Below are 11,865 nucleotides of genomic sequence, written 5' to 3' on the forward strand. Positions count from 1 at the left end.
GAGCCTCTGGCTGCCTTATCTTCCCGTGGCTGTCGCTGATACCTAAATGAAGACCTAAACTAGCGACCGTTATAAGATCAGTGCATACTCACAATTATGAAAAATATACACAATTTCAATTGTATTTCAACCCTTGAAAAAAAAAATCAATAGCAATAAGTTTCTGAGACGCAGCCTATCCTGAACACAATATATTAGCTATAAACTCTCCTCCGACCTCCATTTATGTCCCGAGAGATTCAAGTTTTTTTTTTTTGTGTGTTTTTTTTTTAATATGTTGACATGCATTTTTTTTTCTTTTAAAAAGAACACAACCATTCAAACTTCTGACAATAAATTAGCACTGAATCCCCCTCCCTCGCACCCCCGGCCTCTACCCACCCCACCGTTCCCCACCCCCCCACCCCCCCTCCCCAAGGTTTTTTTATCCCCCTCCCTCCCCCCGGACCCACAATCGTAATTTGCAAACACCCCCCCCCCCCCACAAGCTTTTTATTTTAAATGATGATAAAGCCTAAATATTGTGGGTCTTTTCTTAAAAAAATTAATAATCTATACAAGTATCCTGTGACAGCACTTTAAAAAAACACACACACGCACACGCACACGCACACACACACACACACACACACACGATAAACCTACCAACCAATAATTTAAATAATCGTGAGGGGGACTGGAGGGGGATTAAAAAAAAACTCAATTTTTTTTTATTGTTGTCGCTCCTTTGAAGGGATTCGAGCTGGGTGATGTCAAGGTGTCACCGTCAGTAGTGAGCAGGGGGGGCCAGAGGGTCCCTCCTCTGCTCGGGGACAAGAGGGTCGACTGACATCCCAATCAATTCCCAATCGATTTCCCATCATTGATTAGTTTCCAGTCGATTTCGCTGCTGGTGAAGGCCGACAGTGATGGAACGCCACTGTAGGGGAGGAGGTGAGATAACATCGGGGTACAGTCAGGAGATGACACAATGCGGAGAGGGAGGGAGGGGGGTTTCACCGTTTCGAGGACCTGGGCGGGGGGGAAGAATCACTCGAGTACCAGCTTACTTTCCAGATGTAGGGAATCAGGCTGGGAATGCTGGGCTTTCCCTCCCTCCCTCCCTCCGGTTCCTAACTCAGCACCGACCAGGGATCAAACCTGGGACCCGTCCGGCTCTGTAGGGTTCGATAGGGGGGGCGGGGGGTGTTGGGGAGCAGTTACTCTACTGAGCCAACAGGTGAGTCTAGTCTAGTCAACAAGGCCCAAAGCGTTCATGAGTGAGCAAGGAAGCCTTCGCTGGACATTAAACTCTGCTCTTATGTCACGTCAAGGGCAGCAGTGATAAGGACTGTTCACCAGAAGGGACGGGACAACACAAATAGCCGGGGGGGGGGATTAGGTTGGTTTCCTTGCTCCAGTGGCTTCCAAAAAAAAAAAAGAACCTCTCCCCACATCACTCATCTCCTCCCTGCAGCTCTTTCCCACCTTCTCCCGCCCACTCACAACTATTCCCTCATTGTGCACCCCTTCCTCGCTGTCTGCTATCGGGAGGGAGGGAGGTCAGAAATCCCCAAACCCCACCCCTCCCCCTGCCCCCCCCCCAACCCCTCGGGAACATCTGTACTCGGAGTCAGGCCCGTGTATCGTTGGGCGCTGCACATGACTGACCCGGCACAAAAAAAGCATTCAACCAGCAACACTCCCAGACAATGGTGATTAAAGCACTGCACAGGAAAACCAATAGGTAAATTTAAAACCATAAAGTTTGTTCAAAACAATGCAATGTCTGACTCAGTCAGTGGCGAAGGGGGGTCCTTTTTTAAAATGAAAAAGTTTTTAAACTTCCCGCATCAATTTATTAGGAACCTGTACGCCAGGTGAGTGGACATTTTGGAGAGAGAACTGCAGGAAGGGAGAGAGAGGGAGGGGGAAAGGGGGCTGCCATCGCTCCTCGCTGCTCCACGGACCACCCAAGAGCCGTTTGTTCGGCAATCCGGTGTTGACAGGCCGCCCGGAACCGAGGCCCCCGGAGGGAACCGCGGCCAGCCGGTGCCCGCAGCAGTTGCAGCGGAGGCCCGATCCGGCCAGCTGGCGAGCAGCGTTTGAGGGGCGAGCAAGGGCAACGGGTCTCACTCGGGACCTCGCCTCCCGCGTCTTTAATCTGAGGGCGAAACGTACGGGTAACGTTTCTCAATCAGCGGTGGGGGGGGGGGGAGCGGGAAGGGAAGTTCCATTTCCAGGCGGCCATTTTAAGATGCTCGCACCTCCATTTTGGGCAAATTGCCGCACACGTGGGAACGGCCAGATAAAACAAAGGCGAGGCATTTATCTTTTTCAAACACCAGCAGGGGGGTGGTTTAATGCAGGGGAACAACGCTTGCTGAGAACAGCCACCGTGTAGAGTCTTTGGTTAAAGACGGCGGGGTGACATTTTAAAAAAGTAACTAAGACCCCCTCGACATCAGACATTGCTTTATGTGAAGTACATTGTGTCGGGCTTTTGATGTAACTCCGATTATTTTCCCTCCCTTCATCACTCTGTGGCAGTAAAGATAAAAGCCCCTTCTCTCGAGCAGAGCCCTGGGGGGGGGGGGTTGGGGGTGTGGGGGTCGGAGGGCGGCTGGGGTTGGGGGCAGGGGGTGGCGTTAGGTCACCCAGGCGTCCATGCGCATGCGCTTCACAGACTGGCTCTCCCCCTCCTCCCCCGACACCCTCGTCAGTCCCACGGGGGAGAGGTAGTCGCCTCGGGCCTCGTCCCGCTCGCTCCCCTCGAAGGAGCTGCTGTTGCTGCTCAGGCTGTCGACCGGAGACCTGCCCGTGTCCTGGTGAGCCTGCTGGAGGAAGCCGGACGGGGTCGTCCGGTCGCGGGTCGGCGAGACGGGCTCCGACTTGACATGCACGTCCTGGTTGGTGCAGACGGTGAGCGTGGAGACCTGAGGTAACTGGTTGCCGGGGCTAATTCTGCAAGAAAGAAAAGAAAGGACTTGTGTTTATATTGTTCTGTTCACAACCTCATAAAGCTCCCTCTACACTGTCCCATCAAACACTCCCAGGGCAGGTACAGGGTTAGATACAGAGTAAAGCTCCCTCTACACTGTCCCATCAAACACTCCCAGGGCAGGTACAGGGTTAGATACAGAGTAAAGCTCCCTCTACACTGTCCCATCAAACACTCCCAGGGCAGGTACAGCACGGGTTAGATACAGAGTAAAGCTCCCTCTACACTGTCCCATCAAACACTCCCAGGGCAGGTACAGGGTTAGATACAGAGTAAAGCTCCCTCTACACTGTCCCATCAAACACTCCCAGGGCAGGTACAGGGTTAGATACAGAGTAAAGCTCCCTCTACACTGTCCCATCAAACACTCCCAGGGCAGGTACAGCACGGGTTAGATACAGAGTGAAGCTCCCTCTACACTGTCCCATCAAACACTCCCAGGGCAGGTACAGGGTTAGATACAGAGTAAAGCTCCCTCTACACTGTCCCATCAAACACTCCCAGGGCAGGTACAGGGTTAGATACAGAGTAAAGCTCCCTCTACACTGTCCCATCAAACACTCCCAGGGCAGGTACAGGGTTAGATACAGAGTAAAGCTCCCTCTACACTGTCCCATCAAACACTCCCAGGGCAGGTACAGCACGGGTTAGATACAGAGTGAAGCTCCCTCTACACTGTCCCATCAAACACTCCCAGGGCAGGTACAGCACGGGTTAGATACAGAGTAAAGCTCCCTCTACACTGTCCCATCAAACACTCTGCCTTTAGCGCCCAGTTCACTCCCCGCTGTTTGCGTGACCAGTGATGCCAGCTTCTCCCCTGCCCCCCCCCCCCAGCACTCTATACGGCCGTGCCCCCCGTCAGCGTGCGTGATCCAATACTCACAACAGGTTGCTAAGCGTCGCCGGTGCCAACTGTTGCCAAGTGGCTACGTTGCCTAGCGACAGCCCGCCTGGCGAGTTAAACGATTGCAGAGCAGATAAATCGGCACTGGTCAACTGATAATCTGAAACGGGAAAAAAGTACAAATTATTGGCTGATTGGGCCACAGGTCACTGCGATGGGGGCAGCTGAGGAACAGCGGCGAAGTGTGTGCATGTCCAAGGGAACCAGTACTTGTTCAACGAGCTCCCCGAATGTCCATCCACATATATCGACAGCAACCTGCATTTATACAGCGCCTTTCACGTCCCCAAGGCGCTTCACAGGAGCGTAAATCAGACTAAATTTGACACCGAGCCACATAAGGAGATTTTAGGACAACTGCTCAAGGAGTTGGGTTTTAAAAGAGCATCTTAAAAGGAGGAGAGAGAGGCGGAGAGGTTTCGGGAGGCTCAATGCACAATGAGAGGGGCAATGGCAGCTGCAAGAATAGGTGCACTTGGTTAAATAGACAAATATTTCTTTAATATGAAATATATTTCCACATATTAGTGCTTATTATGTAACGGCGATCCAAGGCTCGGCCTGGAGCCACTGGGGGTCATTACTCCATTAACCATCCAGGAGGAGATCGTAAATCAGTCAAGTGTCTGTGGGGAGGTGAGGTGGGCTGAAATATGCTTGTATTATAGACGTACTAGGAAGGAGATAAAGTGCAAGGCCATAACAGATACCCACGGTCTCTCGTTAGTCAGTAAACAGATCTTATTGCACAGACTCATTGAAGTTAACTCAACGCCAACTCCCATTTATATAGTGCCTTTAACGTAGTAAAACATCCAGAGGCGCTTCACAGGATCGTAAATCAGATAAAATTTGACACCGAGCCACATGAGGAGATATTAGGGACAGGCGACCAAAAGCTTGGTCAAAGAGGTAGGTTTTTAAGAAGCGTCTTAAAGGGGGAGAGGGAGGCGGAGAGGTTTAGGGAGGGAATTCCAGAGCTCAGGGCCGAGGCAGCTGAAGGCACGGCCGCCAATGGTGGAGCGATGGAAATCAGGGGATGCGCAAGAGGCCAGAATTGGAGGAGCGCAGAGATCTCGGAGGGGTTGTAGGGCCGGAGGAGGTTACAGAGAGAGGGAGATGGGCGAGGCCATGGAGGGATGTGAAAACATGGGTGGATAATTTTAAAATCAAGGTGTTGCCGGACCGGGAGCCGATGTAGGTCAGCGAGCACGGGACGGCGGGGGTGGGGTGTGTGTGAAGGGAACTTGGTGCGAGTTAGGATACGGGCAGCAGAGTTTTGGATGAGTCAAGTTTATGAACTCAAAGAATGTTAATGGCATAATGGCGTGTATAAAAAAGTACAGGCGGTGGGGGCTACTTGGGGGGACTTTTCTATTCTTGCTGACGCAATCAAGATAAAACGCTTGCAACCTCCTGAGGGTGTCCTTGGTACGTGAGTATAATCGGTACCTATATCTCAGACACACTGCATGTAAATTATCTTATTGATTTGATTAAAAAAAAGATTTTAATACCCGACGTTTTCAATGTTTTCTAGTCCTTGGACTTGTATTTGGGGCAATGGAAATATATGATAATATCCTATCTAAAGCCAACAGTAGTTGCCGTCGCACTCACCTGTGTTGTATGTGGTGTGCATGGCCGAATATTGCAGCCCCTGCGGCAGTAAGCTGGGGGTAGCGACTGAGACCACCGGAGTGGTCAGCGACTGCGTGACCTGGGAACCGGTCAGCTGGTGGGAGCTCTGCAAGGAGACGAGAAATATTGTCAAAAAAAAAATAACAACAATCGCTCCGCGATCTAGGAAAATCCTTCGCCTGAATAAACCCCGCAAGGCAGGGGAACGGGAGCAACGCAGCACCGAAAAGATTCGGGGATTGGTGCAAATCGACTCGTGGGTCAAACCACATCCCAGGTGTTGGGAGACATGGGTGGAACTCTCTACCTTCCTGACCTCACAGGCGGGCAAACCCTGAGAATTAGGGATAGGATTGAAAAGCAGAGAAGTTATGTTAAACTTGTATCGATCCTTGGTTAGACCACACTTGGGGTACTGTGCACAGTTCTGGTCTCCATATTATAAAAAGGATAGCGAGGCACTGGACCAGGTGCAAAACAAAAATTCCCAAGAGCTGAGAGGTTAGAACCATTAGCAAAGACCGAACAGGCTGGGGCTCTTTTCTCTAGAAAAGAAAAATGTAAGGAGTCGTACAACACCAGGTTATAGTCCAACAGCTTTATTTGAAATCACAAGCTTTCGGAGCTTTGCTCCTTCGTCAGGTGAGTGAAGGATTCCATAAAGGTACAGCATATATATGGAATCCTGCACTCACCTGACAAAGGAGCAAAGCTCCGAAAGCTTGTGAATTTCAAATAAAGCTGTTGGACTATAACCTGGTGTTGTACGACTCCTTACATTTGTCCACCCCAGTCCATCACCGCGCATCTCCACATCATAGAAAAGAGAAGGCTGAGGGAGACCCAATAGAGGTCTTTAAGATTATGAAGGGGTTTGATAGGGTAGATGCACTTCTGGGGGAGTCAAAAACTGGAAGCCATAAAGATAAGAGAGTCACTAATAAATCCAATCGGGAATTCAGGAGAAACTTCTTTACCCAGAGAGTGGTGAGAATGTGGAACTCACTCCCACATGGAGTGGTTGAGGCGAATAACACAGATGGATTTAAGGGGAAGCTCGATAAACACATGAGGGAGAAAGGAATAGAAGGATATGCTGATAGGGTGAGATGAAGAGGGGAGGGAGGAGGCTCGTGTGGAGCATAAACACCAGCATAGACCAGTTGGGCCGAATGGCCTGTTTCTGTGCTGTAAATTCTATGTAATTCTGTGAAAAAAGAAGATGTGCCTTGGACTGAAAGGGTTAAACTACGAGGCCAGGTCGCACAGACTGGGCTTGTATACCCTTGAGTATAGAGGGTGATCTAATCGAGGTGTTTGAGATGATTAAAGGATTCGATAGCGGAGATAGAGAGAAACTATTTCCTCTGGTGGGAGAGAGTCCAGAACAAGGGGGCAGAACCTTAAAATTAGAGCCAGGCCGTTCAGGGGTGATGTCAGGAAGCGTTTCTTCACACAAAGGGGAGTGGGAATCTGGAACTCTCTCCCCAAAAAAGCTGTTGAGGCCGGGGGTCGATTGAAAATTTAAAAACTGAGATTAATAGATTTTTGTTGGGTATTAAGGGTTATGGAACCAAGGCAGTGAAATGGAGTTAAGATACAGATCAGCCAGAATCTAATCGAATGGTGGAACAGGCTCGAGGGGCCGAATGGCCTCCTCCTGTACCCATGTTCCATTTATATAGCACCTTTCACGACTTCAGGACGTCTCAAAGCGATTTACAGCCAATGAAGTACTTTTGAAGTGTGGTCACTGTTGTAATGTAGGAAACGCGGCGGCCAATTTACGCACAGCAAGATCCCACAAACAGCAATGTGATAATGACCCAGATCATCTGTTTTAATGATGTTGGGAGGGATAAATATTAGCCCAGGACACCGGGGAGAACTCCTCTGCTCTTCTCCGAAGCAGTGTCCGTGGGTTCTTTTACGTCCACACAAAAGGGCAGACGGGGCCCTCGGTTTAACGTCTCATCCGAAAGACGGCACCTCCGACAGTGCAGCACTCCCTCAGTACTGGCACCGGGAGTGTCGGCCTGGATAATGGGGCTCAAATCTCTGGAGTGGGGGCTCGAACCCTCGACCTTCTGGCTCGGAGGGAAGAGTGCTGCCCACTGACCCACGGCCGACCCCTTCCCCGCCAGCACGCGATTTCCCCACTATCTCAGTCAGCGGGTCGGAAAATCGCACATGGCCAAATTTGCGAAGCGAGCTCCCTTCGGGCGAAGCTCCCTCTCCTGGATCAGCAAGCTGGGAAATTACCATCCTCACCCAGAGCCGACACTCCCGGTGCCGGGTACTGAGGGAGCGCTGCACTGTCCGAGGAGCCGTCTTCCGGATGAGACGTTAAACCGAGGGCCCCGTCTGCCCCTCTCGGGTGGACGTCAAAGATTCTACGGGGCCACTATTGGTAGAAGAGCAGGGGGGGGGGGGGGGGGGGGAGTTCTCCCCGGTGTCCTGGGGCAAACATTCCTTCCTCAACCAACACCGCCAGAAAATAGATTAACCAGGCATCCTCCTCGTTGCAGAAAAGGCTGCTGCGTTTGTCTGTAGCACAGTCAGGGCACCTTAAACGTAATTCATTGATTGTGAAGTGCTTTGATATGTTTATGATAAGGCTCGGCGTCAATGCAACTGGGTGAGATTGTAGGTGGTGTTAACCTGCCACCTGGTGGCCCAATATTTTAGTGCAGAATTATCCCTTGACCCAAGAAACTTTTTAAGGGGTTTTTGGAGGGATTTGGAGCATGAGGGAGGCTGAGTAAAGAGGTCTTGGTTGTTGGGCGTGTCTGAGCCCAGGTAGATCTCACAGAGCTAACTCTGGGCTCGGGCATGTGCGACGGGGGAGGGGGGCATTTGTTGTTGCGAGCTCCCGGTCTCAGGGGGACCCGGTGAGACTGACTGCTTGAGCACAGAGTGAACGACAGGGAAAGTGTAGATCTCGGAGACGACTCCGAACCAAACCGTGACAGTTGGACAAGGAGGCACGGGGTCAAACTGGGAACTGTGAACTCAGTGTCAGTTTTTTGAAGTGTGGTCACTGTTGTGATGTAGGAAACGCGGCAGCCAATTTGCGCACAGCAAGATCCCACAAACAGCAATGTGATAATGACCAGATCATCTGTTTTAATGATGTTGGTTGAGGGATAAATATTGGCCCCAGGGCACCGGGGAGAACTCCCCCCTGCTCTTCTTCCAATAGTGTCCGTGGGATCTTTTACGTCCACCCGAGAGGGCAGACGGGGCCTCGGTTTAACGTCTCATCCGAAAGACGGCACCTCTGACAGTGCAGCGCTCCCTCAGTACTGGCACTGGGAGTGTCGGCCTGGGTCTTGTGCTCAAGTCTCTGGAGTGGGGCTCGAACCCAAGAACTTCTAGCTCAAAGGCAAGAGTGCAACCCACTGAGCCACGGCTGTCAAAGGGGGAAAACCGCGAGTGTTACCGGGACTCCATGCTCGGGCAGGTTTCAATCTCCCCACCTCGTCACTCACCAGTTGCAGCTCCTCCTCTGTCTGATAGCGTGAAAGAGCAGGAGACACACACAGTTACCACACAGCAAAGGGAGGGTCGCCTCCAAATATTCCTCTTCCCATCGAGCGTTTGTCAGTTTTGTGCTCATGCAAGTAAGGGTTTATTAAAGCTCCCTCTACACTGTCCCATCAAACACTCCCAGGGCAGGTACAGCACGGGTTAGATACAGAGTAAAGCTCCCTCTACACTGTCCCATCAAACACTCCCAGGGCAGGTACAGCACGGGTTAGATACAGAGTAAAGCTCCCTCTACACTGTCCCATCAAACACTCCCAGGGCAGGTACAGCACGGGTTAGATACAGAGTAAAGCTCCCTCTACACTGTCCCATCAAACACTCCCAGGGCAGGTACAGGGTTAGATACAGAGTAAAGCTCCCTCTACACTGTCCCATCAAACACTCCCAGGGCAGGTACAGCACAGGTTAGATACAGAGTAAAGCTCCCTCAACACTGTCCCATCAAACACTCCCAGGGCAGGTATAGGGTTAGATACAGAGTAAAGCTCCCTCTACACTGTCCCATCAAACAATCCCAGGGCAGGTACAGCACAGGTTAGATACAGAGTAAAGCTCCCTCTACACTGTCCCATCAAACACTCCCAGGGCAGGTACAGCACAGGTTAGATACAGAGTAAAGCACCCTCTACACTGTCCCATCAAACAATCCCAGGGCAGGTACAGCACAGGTTAGATACAGAGTAAAGCTCCTTCTACACTGTCCCAACTTTACAGCACTGCTTTTGCTGCTCCAGTCTGACCTTTTCCATTTCCTGCAGCAGCTCTGGGATGGCGGGAAGTTACTGCGGGAACGAGGGAAGGTGCGTCAGTATCTCTGCCCCATCATTCTGTGAATTTTGGAACCGATGGTTTCTTCTCCTCTTTCCCCAGCCCGTTCCCACTCCCCCTCCCCCCTCCCCCTCCCCCTCCCCCCAGGCCCCCGGACACCAGCCCACAAAGGGTAGAAACTGCTACTCACCAAGGATCCCATCATCCCTTTGCTGTGCGAGGTGATGACCCGGAGGTCAGGCTTGCGGCTGTTGCTGAGGGTGAGCTGTGCGACTGGGGGAGGCGGCGACTTTGGCGACATCACTTTACTCAGGCTGCTGGTCGACAGGAGACCGGGCGAGGCCGACTGGTTGATGTAACCGTTTCCTGAGTTGAAAACAGACGGAGAGGAAAGTGAGTTTGGCGGGGGGGGGCACGCACTTCGACGGCAGAAGCTGCGAACCCCACTTTGAGGCGGGTCCTATTTGAGCCCCTGAGCTGAGCTTCTGACTCCCTGCCCTCTCCATCGCCAAGACTGCCTACTCTCGCCTCCGAAACATCGCCCGTCTCCGTCCCATGTCTCAGCCCGTCTGCTACTGAAACCCCTCATCCATGCCAGACTGGACTGAGCCACTGCTGACACTTCAGACTGAACCAGGTAATGTGGGACTGGAGTCAGCTGTGGATCAGACCCTGATGAATATTACTGCTGGGGCTTTTACACTAAATCCTGCAGCTTTCACGGCCACTTGTTGCCAGAATTTGATTTCACAAATGGCCACTGGAGGGGTTTGAACTCATGGCCTCTGGTTTGCTAATCCAGGACCATGATCACTAGGCTACTGCACCCCATTAATAGAAGGAGAGGCACAGAGGCTTAGGGAGGGAATGGACGGAAGGGAGCCGGACCAACAACAACTTGCACAGAATTAACAGCACAGAAACAGGCCATTCGGCCCGACTGGTCTGTGCCGGTGTTCATGCTCCACACGAGCCTCCTCTCACCCCACTTCATCTCGCTCTATCAATATATCATGTCTAATGTGATGTTTTCTTTACGTTAAAGGCGCTATATAAATGCAAGTTGTTGCCGTGGTTGACCCAGAGGTGAGAGTGCTACCCTTGAACCCATGACCTTCTGACCCAGAGGTGAGAGTGCTACCCTTGAACCCATGAACTTCTGACCCAGAGGTGAGAGTGCTACCCTTAAACCCATGACCTTCTGACCCAGAGGTGAGAGTGCTACCCTTGAACCCATGACCTTCTGATCCAGAGGTGAGAGTGCTACCCTTAAACCCATGACCTTCTGACCCAGAGGTGAGAGTGCTACCCTTAAACCCATGACCTTCTGACCCAGAGGTGAGAGTGCTACCCTTGAACCCATGACCTTCTGATCCAGAGGTGAGAGTGCTACCCTTAAACCCATGACCTTCTGACCCAGAGGTGAGAGTGCTACCCTTGAACCCATGTCCTTCTGACCCAGAGGTGAGAGTGCTACCCTTGAACCCATGACCTTCTGACCCAGAGGGAGAGTGCTACCCTTGAACCCATGACCTTCTGACCCAGAGGTGAGTGTGCTACCCTTAAACCCATGACCTTCTGACCCAGAGGTGAGAGTGCTGCCCTTGAACCCAGGCTGACAGTAAAAACCCCAAATCCCATGTAATAAAAACAGAACATTACATATCAGGGGAGATTTTCCTTAGTTCTCAGGTACAGCAAAGCTGCAAGGAGAGGGGGGTGGGGGCGGGAAGGTCCCAGTACAATGCTCCCCGTATTCCTGGACCTCCCCACACGGGCGGTACTCGACCTGCTTCTGGAGTATGGGCAGCAACAAGAGCGAGGGGAGGGGAGCGGAAGGAACGTTATAATAGTGGGGTACAAAATGTAAAGAAAGGCTTGCACCTTTCACGACCTCAGGACGCCCCAAAGCAATAGTTAGTCCGCGGTTAGAGTATTATAAACTTGCATTTATACAGTGCCTTTAACATAGTAAAACGGCCCAAGGTGCTTCACAGGAGCGTAAATCAGACAAGATTTA

The 11,865-nt window shown here is 51.5% G+C and overlaps 1 protein-coding gene across 1 annotated transcript in view; it reads right to left on the reverse strand.

The window, feature by feature from the left end:
- Positions 1-538: 538 nt before the first annotated feature.
- Positions 539-11,865, reverse strand: part of LOC137306678 (myocyte-specific enhancer factor 2A-like) — a 21,962-nt gene continuing 10,635 nt past the window's right edge. The window contains exons 3-7 of the mRNA XM_067976022.1: positions 10,368-10,473; positions 10,036-10,211; positions 5,508-5,634; positions 3,867-3,987; positions 539-2,943 (exon numbers count right to left, since the gene is read on the reverse strand). Coding sequence (XP_067832123.1) covers positions 2,628-2,943; positions 3,867-3,987; positions 5,508-5,634; positions 10,036-10,211; positions 10,368-10,473 — 846 coding nt within the window. The 3' untranslated portion in view covers positions 539-2,627. The remainder of the gene's footprint in view (positions 2,944-3,866; positions 3,988-5,507; positions 5,635-10,035; positions 10,212-10,367; positions 10,474-11,865) is intronic.

This window comes from Heptranchias perlo, chromosome 44, assembly GCF_035084215.1.
Source record: "Heptranchias perlo isolate sHepPer1 chromosome 44, sHepPer1.hap1, whole genome shotgun sequence".
Taxonomy (NCBI): Eukaryota; Metazoa; Chordata; class Chondrichthyes; order Hexanchiformes; family Hexanchidae; genus Heptranchias; species Heptranchias perlo.